Below are 19052 nucleotides of genomic sequence, written 5' to 3'. Positions count from 1 at the left end.
AGTGTCCAGAGCATGGAGGCGCTACCAGGAGACAGGCCAGTACATCAGGAGACGTGGAGGAGGCCGTAGGAGGGCAACAACCCAGCAGCAGGACCGCTACCTCCGCCTTTGTGCAAGGAGGAGCACTACCAGAGCCCTGCAAAATGACCTCCAGCAGGCCACAAATGTGCATGTGTCAGCATATGGTCTCACAAGGGCTCTGAGGATCTCATCTCGGTACCTAATGGCAGTCAGGCTACCTCTGGCGAGCACATGGAGGGCTGTGCGGCCCCACAAAGAAATGCCACTCCACACCATGACTGACCAACCGCCAAACCGGTCATGCTGGAGGATGGTGCAGGCAGCAGAACGTTCTCCACGGCGTCTCCAGACTCTGTCACATGTGCTGTGTGAACCTGCTCTCATCTGTGAAGAGCACAGGGCGCCAAAGGCGAATTTGCCAATATGGTATTCTCTGGCAAATACCAAACGTCCTGCACGGTGTTGGGCTGTAAGCACAACCCCCACTTGTGGACGTCGGGCCCTCACACCACTCTCATGGAGTCTGTTTCTGACCGTTTGAGCAGACACATGCACATTTGTGGCCTGCTGGAGGTCATTTTGCAGGGCTCATGCAGTGCTTCTCCTTGCACAAAGGCGGAGGTAGCGGTCCTGCTGCTGGCTTGTTGCCCTCCTACGGCCTCCTCCACGTCTCCTGATGTACTGGCCTGTCTCCTGGTAGCGTCTCCATGCTCTGGACACTACGCTGACAGACACAGCAAACCTTCTTGCCACAGCTCGCATTGATGTGCCATCCTGGATGAACTGCACTACCTGAGCCACTTGTGTGGGTTGTAGACTCCGTCTCATGCTACCACTAGAGTGAGAGCACCGCCAGCATTCAAAAGTGACCAAAACGTCAGCCAGGAAGCATAGGAACTGAGAAGTGGTCTGTGGTCACCACCTGCAGAATGACTCCTGTTTTGGGGGGTGTCTTGCTAATTGCCTATAATTTCCACCTTTTGTCTATTCCATTTGCACAACAGCATGTGACATTTATTGTCAATCAGTGTTGCTTCCTAAGTGGACAGTTTGATTTCACAGAAGTGTGATTGACTTGGAGTTACATTGTGTTGTTTAAGTGTTCCCTTTATTTTTTTGAGCAGTGTATATTGGGCCCATCTTATAGTCTTTTCACAGAGTTAGCACTGCCTACCTTGCCTACCCTTACTGCACATCACTGCCTGTTACTGGCCCACAGGGCAATAATTCTACACAGGTGTTAAGCCATTTTCTTTGAAGTGTAGCATATAGCACACTTTAACGTACTGTAATCAGGGTTGGGGAGTAACTGATTACACGTAATCGGATTACAAAAAAAACTAACTGCAATCAGTTATGTTACCAGCAAAAATATTGTAATTAGATTACAGATACTTTCAAAAAACTAGATGATTACTTCGGGTGTGTTTACACAGGCAAATTCTGATATTTGTTTCACTAATTGGTGTTTTGAACAATCAGATCTGAAGAAGATCAGATGTGATTGGTCAAAAGTCCAATTCATAGAAAAAAGTTCAGAATTGGTCTGCCTGTGTAAACACAGCGTTCTTGGATTACTTTTAAATTCAGAAACGATGTTAGTGAAAAAAAATACGTTGACACCTTTCTGTTTTGTCAATGACATTCAATGCATCATTGGAAAAAGGCACACGTTTACGTTTGTTCCATCTGAGCGAGTCTGACCACAAGTCAGAGACCACTATGATGACAAACCAAACACGTTTGATGGATTATTTTTGGATCACTTTCTTATGGGAAAGTGATCCAAAAGTAACTGAAAGTAATCCGATTATTTTACTGAGTTTGGATAATCCAAAAGTTACATTACAGATTAAATTGGTGGACAGGTAACTAGTACCTGTAATGGATTACATTTAGAAAGTAACCTACCCAGCCCTGACTGTAATACATGGCAAGAAATAATGTCTACCTTGGGTAAGGTAGGATAGAGTTTTTGAGCATTTCAGCTCATGTGTTTTGGAGCATTCTCCCTCTTTCCCTCTTCTCTTCTTCTTCTCTCCCAGCTACTGTGGGGAATAACAATCAGGCAGTATGTAGGTCAGCCTAGCTGAGGAGCATGCACCACTCACTACCCCTCTTTTACCTCTCCCCATCTTCCTCTCATCTTTTAGCTCTCTCCATCTTTTAACTCTCTCCCTCCATCTTCCCCTCTAAATGGTTCTCGTAATCATCATTCTATTACTAGACTGAGTATCTTAGAAGATGTGTACATTTTCTCATCATAAGCCAAGTTGTATCTGGTTTTATACCTGTCCATCATCTAAAACAGTGTTTACCAAATTATAGGTCTGAATCTACTGGTTTGCGGCTGAATTATAGGTTGTGGCTGGAAATATGTTGAGGTTTTTCGTCTGAGTCACATGAAAACCGCATATCAATTTGAGACAATTCGAGACAACCGTGCATTTACCAAAATCACATGGTATTGAAAATATAAATGTATTGGAAAATATATTCACCACAGTGGCAAGAAACACACAAGGCAGAGGCTTAAAATAGCTAAATAAAACTTTAATAAGTCTAGTTGCAAATGTACATAAATTGCACAGCCACATTGTTTTTTTTATATATATTTCGTCAACACAAACAAATTCCTCTGTACATTATTGTTTTTGTCACTGTTGTCCAAGGAAGCAGAATCCAGCAAATACTTTACTTTCAACATCATTACAAAAGCATTTTCTACAAGATATTAGAAAACATACATCTTTTACTTTATTTATAGATATATTTTTAGTTTATAGTATTTTTTTTCCACTGGCTGTAACTGCACTGTATGTACTGTATAATTGTGTGTGTGTGTGGCTACAGAGACATCATCATCACATTTCTCTCTCTGACTCTCCTCTCCTACATTCTTTAACAACTTAATGAATGTGGAACAGAGGTGGGACGTGACCAGAAACATACAGAGGATTTAGAATTGATAGCCAAATGAAGGACATAGCATAATGTCACTCACATAGAAATAGGCAATGCAATGTGGCACTGGTAACACTAATAGATAATGACAGTTTATACCACTATTAAACTAGCTGATTTGGGAGAGTTGGCATTTTCCTTTTCCTGTTTCACTTTAGAGGTAGAGACTATACAGAGGACTAGAGAGAACACACCCCTAAAGACAGAAGTCTTGACTTCATTAAGTCCTCTCTACAACAGTCAGTCATCTCTTTTCCCCTCAAAATGCTGGACATTAAATAGACAATTGAAGTCAATTGAGTGAGCAAATTATATGAGTATTGCACTCAGTAGTGCACTCCACGACATGGCTGATCAAGCCAGGAGTGCACACTTCTGCAGTCCAAAAGACAGGGGTGTGTTTATGGAACGTAGACTACGAGCTGGATTCAATCCGTGTCGTGGAAGATCCACGTTAAAATGTCTAGATCATTTCCAATTGAGCTGACATATGCAGCGTTTACGGGTAAATGCAGTTTCCGCGAATGGGCCACGCTCCGCATTACATTCGAGCAATCCGTTGACTGACACTCATCCCTGTATGTCAACTTCGTGGACTATGAGAAAGCATTTGACAGCCTAGACAGAGACGCCCTATGGAGGCTCCTCAGACACTATGGTGTACCAGGGCTTGTCAGAATGATCTGCACTACCTACAATGGCATAACATGCAGGGTTGTGCATGCCGGCAAGCTTAGCACACCCTTCAGAGTCCTGACTGGAGAAAAACAGGGATGTCTCCTGTCACCCTTCCTTTTCCTGTTAGACATTGACTGGATCATGAGGAAGACAACCGAGAACAGATGACATGGCATACAATGGTCTCTATGGACACAGTTGGACGACCTCAACTCTGCGGAGGATCTAGCACTCCTGTCACACAGTCAACAGCAAACGCAAGATAAAACGTCAGACCTGGACGCCACATCATCCCAACCAAGACTCCATATCCACGGAAACAAAACCAAGATGACGATCAACATCGAATCTAACAATCCAATCACCCTCAGAGAAGAACCCCTGGGGGATGCCAGTTCCTTCACCTATCTGTGATGCGTCATCACCAAACAAGGCGAAACCGAGCAGCGTGTAAAGGCAGAATTCAAAAAGCAAGAGTAGCCTTCATCTCCCAAAGAAACATCTGGAGCTCCAGGAAAATAAAAAACACAAACCCTTTCAACACCAATATTAAGTCAGTGATGCTGTATGGCTCAGACAAACGGAGGACAACAAAACCCACAATAACAACAACTCAGAGCTTCATAAACAAGTGCCTGCGACGCATCGTTAACATCAGATGGATGGACAGAGTCAGTAACATTGACCTGTGGGAGCGCACCAGCCAGGTTCTGGTGGAAGAGGAGATCCGGAGGAGAAGATGGGGATGGATCGGCCTCACCCTCCGAAAGTTCCCCTCCAACATCACCAGGCAAGCGCTATAACTGGAACCCACAAGGGAGCTCCCAAAGGAGCGAAGTAAGTAAGTCTCTGCGAACGCGGGAACAATGCCTTTGAATTTAAATCCGATAAGGTTTGAATCCAGCTCTATCAATGCTTAAAACCTCCATTGTAAAAGTGCAGAGCTGGGCTGATGACAAATGGGGTTTTGTGCTTGTGTTTCTCTCTCACCACACCTGATTGGGTCATAGGTCGCTGGACGTTTGGACTCTCTCTGACCTGTACACACCAGACATCATCCAAAACCTCTCAGAGTCAACATAGTCATTTAAATTTTTTTGCAATATACTTTTGAAGTGTTTTTCCCTTGATTAAAAAAAGAGAATACTGAATGCGGGGGGATTAGAGAATTGCGCTAAAACCTGGAGATCTAACTGAACAGGACAGATGGCTGGTTGAGCTATTTACAATATCCATGATGTCATATCAATCGATACAGCAGTATTATTGAACACAAGGTACATTTACAAAAAAAGGCTCTCTTTTTAACATTAGTTAAAAATATTGTGAACATTTTATCTACACTCTCGTCTCCAAGGCTATCCAGCCTCTTGATACACCCATCATGATCATATATTTATATGATATATAATCACATATAAATCATGTCTGCGGCAACTCATAAAAACAACATTTCATCATCTTCCTATATTGGAAACGTTTTTTTTTTTTGAATGGTGTCGCAGTGGGTCGCTACCATTCGTTATAGCGCCAAAACGAAGCATGCAGATTTTTTCAATCCTTAACTAATCTGTAAATGTAAGAAAAATGAATACAAAAATATACAAAATATAGATGCTGAAAATGCCTGTGGGCTGGTGGGAGCAAGCGGAACAGTAGCTATAGGATCATTCAGGGACAATAAGGCCTAGACCCCACATTAAGATCAACCGTGTGTTTGAGTAGCATCTTCACATTCAATAGAGAGAGGGAATGAGGGAGAAGGGGAGAGAAAAAGAGGAGAGGAGAGATAGATGCCTCGAAGCGAAGTGGGGGGGTCACAGTCTTTATGCAGCATGCTTCTTTGACATGAATTAGCAAACAGGAGAGTTTTAAGAAAGAGTACGATTCTAACCTGTGAGTTCACATATAACACACACCAGTCCAGTGTACAGTATAATATTGTGTTCAACAACACAACTCTCTCTGTCCTTGTGCTACAGGGCTATCAGACCAGCCATGGCGAGGGTCCTGAACGCAAAGTGACACACAACCAACATACATCATTGTTTCAACGTCGATGCAACATTATTGATGAAGCACTAAAGCAAACCTCAATCCAACCAGGTCTGTCTCCAAAACCTGGATAAAGTAAAGGTTAAGATTTCTTCAATAAAACAGGATTGTAATTCATCTGTTGATGGTGCTACTCACAGCATAGTGTGCAGTCTCTCCCTCCCCCGAAGCCCTATAATACACACTATAGCCGCAATCACCCACTCCTTGGAACGGGCGTCTTTTGTATTTGACATGACCAAATATATCTATATCTCATGAATACTTTATAGAGGAAAAATGAAATATGCATACATCTATCTTACATTTCATGAATATATTTTCACATACAGGTCATGATTTTAGTGTTCATAACACATTGCGTGATGTATTTGTACAATATATTTATATTCCTTTACAAATCCACAGTATCATAACACGTGCCTTTTTTTTTGCAGGAATAGGGGGTCTGAAGGACAAAGTAGAGATGTGTTCCTTACTTAAGGCGTTTCATGTACCAATAGCTTTCACAAAGTGCACTATATAGGGAGAGGATGAAACCCAGAAGTGTTTCGACCCTCCAGGACTGACATTGAACAGCCCTGGGGTAGGGCAGGAGTAGGCAACTAGATTCTGCTGCGGGACTATTTTTGACGGAGCGGATGGTTGGGGACCGGAACATTGTTCTAATAATTTGTACACTGCAAATTGACCACAACTAAGCCCAAAAGAAGATTGTATTTGAAAATAATAATTTCATACCTTGATTACATTGATACACAGTCACATACAGTGCCTTCGGAAAGTATTCAGACCCCTTCACTTTTTCCACATTTTGTTACGTTACAACCTTATTCTAAAATTGATTAAATCGTCCTCCCCCTCATCAATCTACACACAATACCCCATAATGACAATGCAAAAACAGGTGTTTAGAAATGTTTGCTAATAAAAAATAAAACGATTAAATATCACATTTACATAAGTATTCAGACCCTTTACTTTGTTGAAGCACCTTTGGCAGCAATTACAGCATCGAGTGTCCTTGGGTAAGACGCTACAAGCTTGGCACACCTGTGTTTGAGGCGTTTCTCCCATTCTTCTCTGCAGATCCTCTCAAGCTCTGTCTGGTTGGACGGGGAGCGTTGCTGCACAGCTATTTTCAGGTCTCTCCAGAGATGTTCAATTGGGTTCAAGTCCGGACTTTGGCTGGGCCACTCAAGGACATTCAGAGACTTGTCCCGAAGCCACTCCTGCGTTGTCTTGGCGCCACTCCTGCGTTGTCTTGGCTGTGTGCTTAGGGTCGTTGTCCTGTTGGAGGGTGAACCTTCACCCCAGTCTGTCCCGAGCGCTTCAGAGCAGGATTTCATCAAGGATCTCTACTTTGCTCCATTCATCTTTGCCTCTATCCTGACTAGTCTTCCAGTTCCTGCTGCTGGAAAATATCCCCACAGCATAATGCTGCCATCACCATGCCTCTCCGTCCGGATGGTGCCAGGTTTCCTCCAGACGTGACGCTTGGCATTAAAGCCAAAGAGTTTCATCAGACCAGAAAATCTTGTTTCTCATGGTTGGGGGGTCTTTAGGCAAACTATAAGCAGGCTGTCATGTGCCTTTTACTGAGGAGTGGCTCCGTCCGTCACTCTACCATAAAGGCCTGATTGGTGGAGGGCTGCAGAGATGGTTGTCCTTCTGGTAGGTTCTCCCATCTCCGCAAGGGAACTCTAGAGCTCTGTCAGAGTGACCACGGGGTTCTTGGTCAGCTCCCTGACCAAGGCCCTTCTCCCCCGATTGCTTCTATTAAAGAATAGTGGAGGCCACTGTGTTCTTGGGAATCTTCAATGCTGCAGAATTTTTTGTTACCCATGCCCAGATCTGTGCCAGGACACAATCCTGTGTCGGGGTCTACGGACAATTCCTTCGACATCATTGCTTGGTTTTTGTTCTGACATGCACTGTCAACTGTGGGACCTTATATATACAGGTGTTTGCCTTTCCAAATCATGTCCAATCAATTGAATTTACCACAGGTGGACTCCAATCAAGTTGTGGAAACATCAAGGATGATCAATGGAAACTGGATGTACCTGAGCTCAATTTCGAGTCTCATAGCAAAGGGTCTGAATACTTATGTAAATAAGGTATTTCTGTTTTAAATTTGTAAAACATTTGCAAACATTTCTAAAAACCTGTTTTCGCTTTGTCATTATGGGATATTGTGTGTACATTGCTCAGGATTTAAAAAATGAATAAAAAAAATAGAATAAGGCTGCAACGTAACATACTTTCTGAAGCCACTGCATGTTTAAAAAAAATATATATATATATTTTATTTTTGGGAATACTTAGGAACGGATTTCCTAAATTAAACACATTTTTTGCTGAATTCATAGTAATTTTACAGTCTTTTTGAGCACAAACTAAAATTCCCCCCAAAAGTATTATTATTGTACGGGATTGCGGGGCACTTTGGAACACACCCAAGGACTTAAACAGGAATATCAGTCTGGACAAAAACATATTTCAAAGCTCATATTTGGTTTTTAAAAGAATGAGATAAGATCTAAATAAACCATTGGACAAAAATACTTTTCTTTGAGATTTAACACTACTATAAATTATTTTTCTGTTATTATTGTTTTGTTTTGTACACGGTCCACATGACCTGGTCGTAACAGAGAAGAGAGGAGGTCAGGAAAACAGAGGAGAGGGGAAGAGAGAGGATTGGGTGACTATTTGACAGACAGACATTGTGTTGATTATAGTGATTTGTCCAAAGCTTTAGGGAAGAGAGTCTGAAATTGTCCCAGCAACTGGATACATCCAATGGAAACATCCAAATCGGTTGATTAATGGAGCGTTCAGTTCATATCTACAGTTTGTCCCGCCTCCTCCTCTGCAGGGCCCACTGGTGTTCAGCTCTGTCCATTGATTCGCTGTCACTGACTTGGTCAGCTGTCTGTCAAACTGAAGTCCCGCCTCCTCGCTGCTTGGCCCCTCACAGTGGTCTCCTCACTCAGACTAACCCCCGTTTAGTGTCCATATAAGGAAGTGACCTCTACAAGCACCAGCCAACACACACACACGTGCGCACACACACAAACACACACACCCTCTATCAGTCTCTCTCTAGCAGTTGCTGCTGTTCCTGAACTCTCCGTTCTCAGTGATCTGGAGCTTGGTGGGATTGGTCGGGGAGATGCCATTACGGGTCTGCATGCTGTAACGCTCCTTCAGCTGGGTCAGAGCACTCATCAGACGGGCGTTGGCTGCGTCAAGAGACGCTATACGCTTCTCCTGCAGAGAGAGAGGGGGAAGGAGAGAGAGAAACACTGGGTTAGAGAGCAAGAGAGAAGGAGGGAGGGGGGTGAGACAGAGCAGCAAACAGCAAGAGAGAGATACCAAATATAGGCCTGTGCAAAGATAGGTCGGTGAAGTACACAGACACAGATAGCCAGGCAGCCAGACAGACGACCAGCCAGCGAGGCAGCCAGCCAGACAACCAGACGCATTAATGGAAAAATGGAGATGTAGCCTCCTGCTCCTGTTAGTGTTGTTTACGGTATCATCTGAAGTCCCATCGCGTTCATGTTCATCCACCCGAGGTGCTCTCTAATTCACGATTCACTTCTCTCCCTCTCTTCTTAATGAGCTTTCCATATTCATTCTCTCTGTCTGTTGACTCAGGGAGCGGCTCAGTGCCTTACCACCGCCTCTCTGTTTGCACACTCAACTCCCATTACTTTACTGTGCAGATGAGCTTCTGTTTGTACGTGTGTGTGTGTGTGTGTGTCTGTGCACCGCTGTCTGCGAGTTGACATTGCGCCGTCTTTCAACTGCATTCCTACAACTTTGTTAGACTCACGTCGGAGCTTGTGTGCTTGCGTCGGTGTCTAGGTTTGCATCGGAAAATGTCATGCCACAACACAGAGCTGCCACTCTGCCGTCAGAAGTAGACAAGAGTTTACAATGTAAAATGAGTCACGGCCATTGACAGACAGGCAGGGGCGGGAATGAGTCACGCTTGTTGACAGACAAGTAAGGAAGAATAGTGTTCATGTAAATATTAGTTAGTCTGTAACACTGAAGCGTAGGGTCACGTTGTCGCGCTCAGCCATTCAAGCCTCGTCACCGCCACAGAGTTCTGACTGGTTGAATTAAACATCTCTATGTATTTCCATGTTCTGCCACCCTTCACGTCCTGTAGCAGATGTCACAAAACACACACACACACACACACACACACACACACACACACACACACACACACACACACACACACACACACACACACACACACACACACACACACACACACACACACACACACACACACACACACACACACACACACACACACACACAGAGCACAGTTGACTAGGCGATGCATGGGCTTCTTTGATTTCTCCATGCCTCTCTCTCTATGAGGTTCAAACATTGCAAACACAGGACGTGTGTGTGAGCGCTCAACTCTCATTCCAAGATTATCATAATGACCTGCAGTACTGTTTTATTCCACCGCAGACTGCCCTGCCCTCTCTCATTGGGATTTTATATACCGGTAGTCAACCAACTAACTCTCCCTGAGAATGCTTTGGCTAAATCTATCTGTCACAGGCTTCATTAGGAAATGTGTTGATGATGTCGTACCCACAGTAACAATCCGGACATACCCCAACCAAGAATCCTGGATGAACAGAGACATCCATACCATGCTGAGAGCCCGTACTCCATCATTCAATGTCCGCAGAGCGAACCCCGATGACGCGCGACCCGTACAAAGCAAGCCAGGTACAAGCGATGCAAATCCATTAGGGACGCAGAAAGACAATACAGACTCAAACTTGAATAGATGTTCGACAACTCAGACTCACGACAAGTGTGGCAGGTAGCCTAGTGGTTAGAGCGTTGGACTAGAAACCGAAAGGTTGTAAGATCGAATCCCGAGCTGACAAAGTGAATATCTGTCGTTCTGCCCCTGAACAAGGCAGTTAACCCACTGTTCCCTGGTAGGCTGTCATTGAAAATAAGAATTTGTTCTTAACTGACTTGCCTAGTTAAATAAAGGTAAAATAAAAACAAGGACTACATACGAACACAGACTACAAAGGCAAATCCAGCTGTGTGTTGCCCACCGAAGCCTCCCTCCCAGACGAGTGTTGTAACAAGAGCCCACAAGGGGTGTGGAGTGGGTGATGGAGAACTGATATCCCAAATTCTAGCCTCCACTTTACAAGCTATCACAAGACAAATAAACTCTCCCTTTCCCCATGTACGACTCTGGGGAGCCAGCAGACAGAAAACAGAACGTCTTGTTACTGGCTAAATGGCTAGCCAGTCTTTTTGAGTCTGAAGGACATGTAAACGTGTTTTCGTATCAATGTTATCTGGAAGCATAATGTGCTATTTTTCTCCTGATTGTCCTATGTCATTAAAGGGGGTATAACAGGTATTTTGATATAACATAGAACGGATACATTTTTACCTAAAGCATGTTTGGTGCCTACAGTACTTCATCCTAGAGATTGTTAAACTGTGCAGTAGAAATATGCTGTGGACACTTATGAGGAAGACTCTGGTTTGTCTCAAAAAAACATAAAATGTGTTGAATTCTTAGAACCACCCTGTCCGGACCGGCACCAGCCTGCCCACTGTGAGTATCCCTATAAATGACAGAACTTGCTAACAGATGTGAGATCAAGTTTCTGCGAGGTGCGGCCACGCCCACGGGAACTCTTCGGAAAGCAAACACCTACTGATGAGAACCTATCCTCAGCTCTACTGTCGCAAGAGACTTGGCTTCATCCCATCCTAGCAGAACCCCACTGAGGCAACCTCGACATACAAGTAAATGATCCTGTTACATTCTTCCTTACCTCAAAGTGGTGTAGCGTGTGTGTGTAAAAGTGGTGGAAGTTATTAAGAATTGTAAGGCCCACACCAGATGCGGACATCCTAGCCCATTGGTTGGTGAAACTCTCTACACCCTCTGCTGTGCTCCCTGCTCACCCACAGCTGTGTGGCTTTGCACGACACCAACTACATCATCAAGTTTGATGACGACACTGTACGGTTGTAGGCCTGATAACTAACAACGATGAGTCGGCCTATAGGGAGGAGGTACGTGAACTTGCATTGTCGTGGCAGGACGACAACCTCTCTCTCAGCATAATAAGTTAGTTGTTGACTTCAGCAAGCAAAGGAGGGAACACGCCCCAATCCACATCAACGGGACTGCAGTAGAGATAGTATGCAGTTTTACAGTGCCTTCAGAAAGTATTCATACCCCTTGACTTATTACACCTTGTGTTGTGTTACAGCCTGAAATCAACATTGTATTTTTCCTTTATTTAACTAGGCAAGCCAGTTAATTAAGAGCAAATTCTTATTTTCAATGATGGCCTTTTTTTCAGGGCCAGAACAACAGATTTTTACCTTATCAGCTCGGGGATTCGATCTTGCAACCTTTCGGTTACTAGTCCAATGCACTAACCATTAGGCTACCTGCCACCCCCATTTATATATATTTTTTGCCCCATCTACACACAATACCCCATAATGACATAGTGTAAACATGTTTTTAGACATTTTAGTAAATTTATTGAAAAAGAAATACAGAAATATCTAATTTACATAAGTATTTACACCCATGAGTCAATACTTTGTAGAATCACCTTTGGCAGCGATTACCGCTGTGAGTCTTTCTGGGTAAGTCACTAAGAGCTTTCCACACCTGGATTGTGCAACATTTGCTATAATTATTTTCAAAATTCTTCAAACTCTGTCAAATTGATTGTTGATCATTGCTACGCAACCATTTTCAGGTCTTGCCATAGATTTAGAACTGTAACTCGGCCACTCCTGAACATTCACTGTCTTCTTGGTATTGTCCTGCTGAAAGGTGAATCCATCTCCCAGTGTCTGGTGGAAAGCAGACTGAACCAGGTTTTCCTCTAGGATTTTGCCTGTGCTTAGCTCCTTAACATTTATTTTTTATCCTGAAAAACTCCCCAGTCCTTAACGATTTACAAGCATACCCATAACATGATGTAGCCACCACTATGCTTGAAAATATGGAGAGTGGTATTCAGTAATGTGTTGTATTGGATTTGCCCCAAACATAACACTTTGTATTCAGGACAAAAAGTAAATTGCTTTGCCACATTTTTTGCAGTATTACTTTTAGTGCCTTACTGCAAACAGGATGCATGCTTTGGAATATTTTTATTCTGTACAGGCTTCCTTCTTTCCACTCTGTCATTTATAGGTTAACATTGTGGAGTAACTACAAGGTTGTTGATCCATCCTCCGTTTTCTCCTATCATGACCATTAAACTGTGTAACTGTTTTAATGTCACCATTGCATTGGCCTTATGGTGAAATCCCTGAGTGGTTTCCTTCCTCTCCGGCAACTGAGTGAGGAAGGATGGCTCTATCTTTGTAGTGACTGTGTGTACTTATACACCTTTCAAAGTGTAATTAATAACTTCACCATGCTCAAAGAGATATTCAATGTCTTTTTAAAAAACGTTGGACCCATCTACCAATAGGTGCTCTTCTTTGCGAGGCTTTAGAAAACCTCCCTGGTATTTGTGGTTGAAAATGTGTTTGAAATTCACTGCTCGACTGAGGAACCGTAAAGATAACTGTATGTGTGGGGTACAGAGATTACCTATTCATTCAAAAATAATGTTAATCACTACTTATTGCACACAGAGTGAGTACATGCAACCAACACACACACACACACACACACACACACACACACACACACACACACACACACACACACACACACACACACACACACACACACACACACACACACACACACACACACACACACACACACACACACACACACACACACACACACACACACACACTGAGCAGAGTGGGAAGCCCACACATGTCATACGGTACATTTTTTCTCCTGAACTAATTTACGCTTACCAAGACATTTTTGAAAAAGTAATTCCACTTTGACATTTTGGGGTATTGTGTGTAGGCCAGTGCCCACCCCAAAATCTAAATTGAATAGATTTTAAATTCAGGCTGTACCACAACAAAATGTGGAAAAAGTCAAGGGGTGTGAATACTTTCTGAAGGCACTGTAAGTTCCTCGGCGTCCACATCACAGAGGACTTGACATGGACCAACAACACCACCACTCTTGCCAGGAAGGAGCAACAGCGTCTCTTGACGCAGCTGAAGAAACGTGGCATGCCACCCCGGGTCCTCTTCAAATACTACTCCTGCACCATCGAGAGCGTCCTGACCGGTTGCATCCCGGCCTGCTATGGGATTTGCTCCGTTCACAACCGCAAGGCCCTCCAGCGGGTGGTCAAGTCGGCCCAGTACATCACTGGGTCCGTGTTCCCACCAATCCAGGACGGTGCATGAGGAAGTCCTGCAGCATCATCATGGACCCCACACACCCTAGCCACAAGATGTTCACCATTTCTATCTACAAGCCATCAGACTTCTGAACTGAACTGACTACCTGCACTGACTCTCCGCACCTATGTACACACCCACACAGACATACCCACATACCTTCATACTACACACACATCACAATGGCTGCTAGCACACTCTTATTTACTATTGCTAATACTGCACATTTGAAACACTTTGTGTAAATATTGTAGGATAAATTGTGCTTTCCTGTATTATACTAATGCTAAAATGTTTATTCTATTCTATTGATCCATTTACTTTGTTTGTAATTGTCAAGAAGGAACCTGCAAGTAAGCATTCCATGTGTATACGGTACATACGACTAATACAACTTAAATGGAGATGGAATATGGGATAATATACCCATGTATGGATGAGGGTAGTAGTATACTAAGGGTTAGGGTAAGTGTGTGTGTGTGTGTGTGTGTGTGTGTGTGTGTGTGTGTGTGTGTGTGTGTGTGTGTGTGTGTGTGTGTGTGTGTGTGTGTGTGTGCGCGCGCGCGACTGACCTGTGCATCAATGACCTTCTGTTTGGAGTCGACCACAGCCTGCATATCACTATGGTCTTTCTTCAGCTCCTCTTCCACAGACATTAGCCTGGACACACACACGTACACAGCAAGACATGACGCACACACACTGTGTTAGAGGGACAGTAGCGACACAAACAGAAGGACGCACACGGTGTAAGAACCAAGGTATGTGGATACAGTGCAGGAGCGTGCGTAAGGAGCGTGTTACTCTTGACACACAGGGGTCTGCTAGTGCTTTAAAGATGTATGCCGGACTGCACGCCGCACATCCTGTAATGGAGTTATTGGAAGGAGGTTATCTTGGGCCCGCTGGTCTGCGACGTATTTAGGAGGTGTGTGTAGGAGTGTAGCTTCTAATTGAGTTTGTGAGGTGTGTGTGTCTCGGGCACTGGTCTGCTAGGCATTTAGACATCAGGATAACACTTTTCACTTTAATTGAGTTTGTGAAATGTCAGTATATTGAGTTTTGTGAGATGTGTGTGTGTGTATTGAGTAATGTGAGGTGTGAGTTGTGTGCTTGTGCGTGTGTGTGTGTGTAGGCTCTAACAGCAGAGTGCAGTGTGATAAGGATCTGACGGGAACAGGGAAGCGTTGTGTCTCCTGACATCACAGACCAGCAGATAACATCAGGAACACACAGCAGATAACATCCCCCATCTCTCTCTCTCTCTCTTTCCTTCCCTTTTATTCCACACTACCACAGCCCGCTTCACTTTGTCACAGGTGACCGGTTTAATACTCGTCGCCGCATCCTTTATCAGAAGGTCGGCTTGGACCTCTCGAAATTCCCGTAGATCACTTAATTTCTCCCTTTTTTGGTTTCCAAATCTCTGCTGCACAAAGCTTCTAACATATCTCACTTCTCTGTTAAAGCATAGAAAAACGAGGCATGAAACCCACTCACAGGGATGGTTAACTTTTGAGGTCCCTTGTGTCTCTACAAACCTAGGTAAAATCAGCCTTTAGTTTGACCTTTTTGTCTCGTACGACACACACCCACCCCCTCTCTCTCGGTGTGTCCTCGCTCTCTCTTACCACACGTTCACGCTCTCTTTCTACACCTCCGACGTTATCGCCATCCCTCCACTCTACCTCTCCTTCTTTACATTCACCGGGCTGTCGGGAAAGGGTCTGATCCCCCACGCCAGACGTACCTGCTGATAATACCCTTCATCTGGAGGTCCTTGTCGTCCTGCTGCCGCCTCAGGCGTTCCTCAGACTCCTCCAGCCGTGCCTGGTACTCCATCAGAACCTTCGGACCTCCGTCATCCTGGCCCTTCAGACGAGCCTCGTACTCCTCCAGCTTCTGGACCGACACACGCAGCTTCTCCTGGAGGACCACGATCTCCTGCTGGTACTGGAGAGAATGAGAGAGCGACAGGGTTAGAGGAAGAGTCAGAGTCACCAGCAATACAGCCACCTGCTATTACAGAAAGGAGAGAGCGAGAGAGTCAGAATTTGTATTATCATCATCATCATCATCATCATCAACAGTGCCAGCCCAATAATTGTTTCAAATGGTGCAGACCCATACTAGCCCATTCAATTGTCCTGTTATTTCTAGGTTAAAGAGGGCATTAACCGTCAACATTATCACCACTGTCAATGTCCTCCTCATCAAAGTGGTCCTCCGGTAGACCTTGACAGGTGTATCACCTAATTGTCACACAATCTCTGCATATTATCTGATTCGTTATTTTTTTGTCCACCTGGTTTCAAGTTTTAAATGGTCAAATACTGAAGGGAAACTGAAACTAGGCAGGATTATAAAAAGTGCTGAAAGTGTGGAAGACGATACGTACCCATTAGCCAACACTCATAGTAAAACTTCAAACTTTTCTAAGCCACCAGTATTCCTGGGAGGGATACGTTTCCATTCCTTCCATGTCTCAAATCCCACTTGCCTTTGATCCCTAACCTCTAAACCTGGGCCTGTGAGGACTTAAGCTGAGCACTGTTCCAGAAGAAAGAGGGAGAAGGAAGAGAGGGAATAGACGGAGGGACCAGGGGGAGAAGACGGACCCGTGAACGGTGCTGGAGAGGAGAGAGTTTGTGCTGGCTGGGAGAAACGAGGAGCAGAAGCAAATCCCTTTAAGAAAACACATCCTGGATCCTGCAGCTGCATTTAAGGGTACGCACTAAACAATAATGGTTCTAAATAGTACCAGATAGGGGTTCTAAATGGAACCTATATGGTGGTATAAAGAACCCTTCCCTAAGGATCTATAAAGCACCCAAAAAGGGTTCCGCTATGGTTCCAACCCTTTTTTAACGGTTCTTTATAGATCCTTTTGAAGAACCACAGGGTTTTCTACCAGCCATATTATAATATTAAAATTCCATATGTGTTATTATTGTGTTAATTGACAAGTTGAATCAAGTGTGCTACCTTTGAAACAGCTGGGTGTCCCTGAGGAGAGAATTGAGAACACCTGACTGATTTAGTCAACCAGTCTCAATTGATACAAGGCCATCCTGGAGTGTTTCACAAGACAGCTTCACTGGTCATAGTCTTATATAACATGTAACGGCATAAAAACACATTACATAAACAGGAATGACACTCTCACTCACGGTTGCACAAAAAGAGCGGTAGGCAAACCGCACCCCAAAATATTATAGTGAGCCACCTACCCTACATTTTAATATTCACTAAAAGAGCAAAGAACTATTTTGTGAACTGCAAAGAACCACTGGAGAACTCAAAGGGTTATTTGAGTCATTCTGGTTCCACATAGAACCATCCCCTTGAGGAACCCAGATTTTTTTGTGTGTAGTTTTAAAACGTCCTCTGAAGGATCCCATCAACGCTGGAGTTAATTATTGATTGTGCATTGGTTATGCACGCTCCATCTTCCTCAACGTTTGATAGAGCTGTAATGATCATGTATGAATCATATGCAGCCGAGGTGTGAGTGTGACAGCCAGTCAAAGCATGAGGAGCTGAGAGCCAATGAGATGTGCTGCTGGGATGAGAAGCAAGTGAATAAGCAGAAGGAAGCATAAACACGCACGCACGCACGCACGCACGCACGCACGCACGCACGCACGCACGCACACACACACACACACACACACAATTAAAAAAGAGAATACCTTAAAGTTGAAATCCTTTGACCATTCAGAGTATTGTTATTAGAGATGCTGGGTTACTGTGAGTGATTGTAAGTTGTAAGGGGGAAAAGTTAAGGGTAGGACGGAGGTCCTGGCATTGGGAGTTGAGGGGAGTAGAGAGAGTACTGGTTACAGGGAGTGATAGTGTTTACAGTTGAGGGTTAGGCGGAGAGGTAGAAGATGGGTGCTGAGGAACGGGGGGGGGGGTAAAAGTTATGGAGGTAAAAGGGAGGCTGAGAGGGGGTTAAGGTTGGTTTGGGAGTTGGACGTTACCTTCTCGGCCTGAGTGAGATCCTCTCTGTTTCTGAACTCGGGGTCCATCCCCTCATGGTCTACATACTGCACATTCATATTCAACAGCCAGGCAGCCGTACGGTCCAGCGCATTGGGGTTCATTGGGGAGGGGGCCTAGTGGAACCAACACAACACACACACATGAGCTGAGTCGAGTGGGACGCCCACACACGTCATACGGTGCACACACACCGGCATACGGTGCACACACACCGACATACAGATTACATACACACCGGAATAAGCATGAAATGCACATGGAACGTGACGAACACATAATGTGATCACTAGAGCAGAGTGTCGTGTGTGAGTGCGTGCGTGAGAGAGAGAGAGAGAGAGGGTGTGGTATGTGTGAGAGTGTATGTGTGTGTGTTTGAGTGTGAGATAGAGAGCGAGCGTGTGTGTGTGCATGTATGAGTGAGAGAGAGTGTGTGTGTGTGTGTGTCATTAAATGTGTCAGTTATGGTGACTGACAGTTGGTCAGAGGGAGATGGAGCTTTTGGACTGTGAAGGGAGTGGAAGAAGAGTGGGATCGTTTCACAGACAAAGTCCAAAATACTCTTTGGAACTGAAACAGTGAATATATTTACTTGACTCTCAGATGTGGTGAACTGAATGAATTAAAATGTATTAGCTCAAACCTCACACTGTCATTTCATTGTCATTGGACACTTCTCAGAACAATACCAAGGTCAAGACAGACAAGAGATTTCTACTGAATATATAACGTTAGTTAGTCTGTTATTCACGTGATGTTCGGCGACATGCACAACAGCTTATCATCATTTCCGGACGTCATTCTAAAATGGACTGAGACAGGATCATTTCGTAAACTCAGAACCTAGCCAGGTTTGATTACAGCTGTGTTACACGGATTAGAACTACAGTTGCAATCTTCTCAGTATATAAGCACCGAGCTCTATTAAAAATACATGCATCTCCAGACAGAGCTGA

At 44.2% G+C, this 19052-nt stretch overlaps 1 protein-coding gene across 3 annotated transcripts in view; it reads right to left on the bottom strand.

Moving 5' to 3' along the window:
- Window positions 1–2553: 2553 nt before the first annotated feature.
- The window catches only part of LOC129863739 (disabled homolog 2-interacting protein-like), a 94466-nt gene continuing 77967 nt past the window's right edge, over window positions 2554–19052 (bottom strand). For 2 of the 3 annotated variants that reach the window (XM_055935967.1, XM_055935966.1), the window contains exons 11-14: window positions 18078–18212; window positions 15845–16047; window positions 14667–14754; window positions 2554–8994 (exon numbers count right to left, since the gene is read on the bottom strand). In XM_055935967.1, the coding sequence (XP_055791942.1) occupies window positions 8827–8994; window positions 14667–14754; window positions 15845–16047; window positions 18078–18212 (594 nt within the window). In that variant the 3' untranslated portion in view covers window positions 2554–8826. The remainder of the gene's footprint in view (window positions 8995–14666; window positions 14755–15844; window positions 16048–18077; window positions 18213–19052) is intronic. The other variant, XM_055935968.1, reaches the window with a different exon arrangement.

Source organism: Salvelinus fontinalis, chromosome 10 (genome assembly GCF_029448725.1).
Source record: "Salvelinus fontinalis isolate EN_2023a chromosome 10, ASM2944872v1, whole genome shotgun sequence".
Lineage (NCBI taxonomy): Eukaryota > Metazoa > Chordata > Actinopteri > Salmoniformes > Salmonidae > Salvelinus > Salvelinus fontinalis.
The sequence above is the reverse complement of the archived record's forward strand: the minus strand, read 5'-3'. Positions and strand labels throughout refer to the sequence as shown.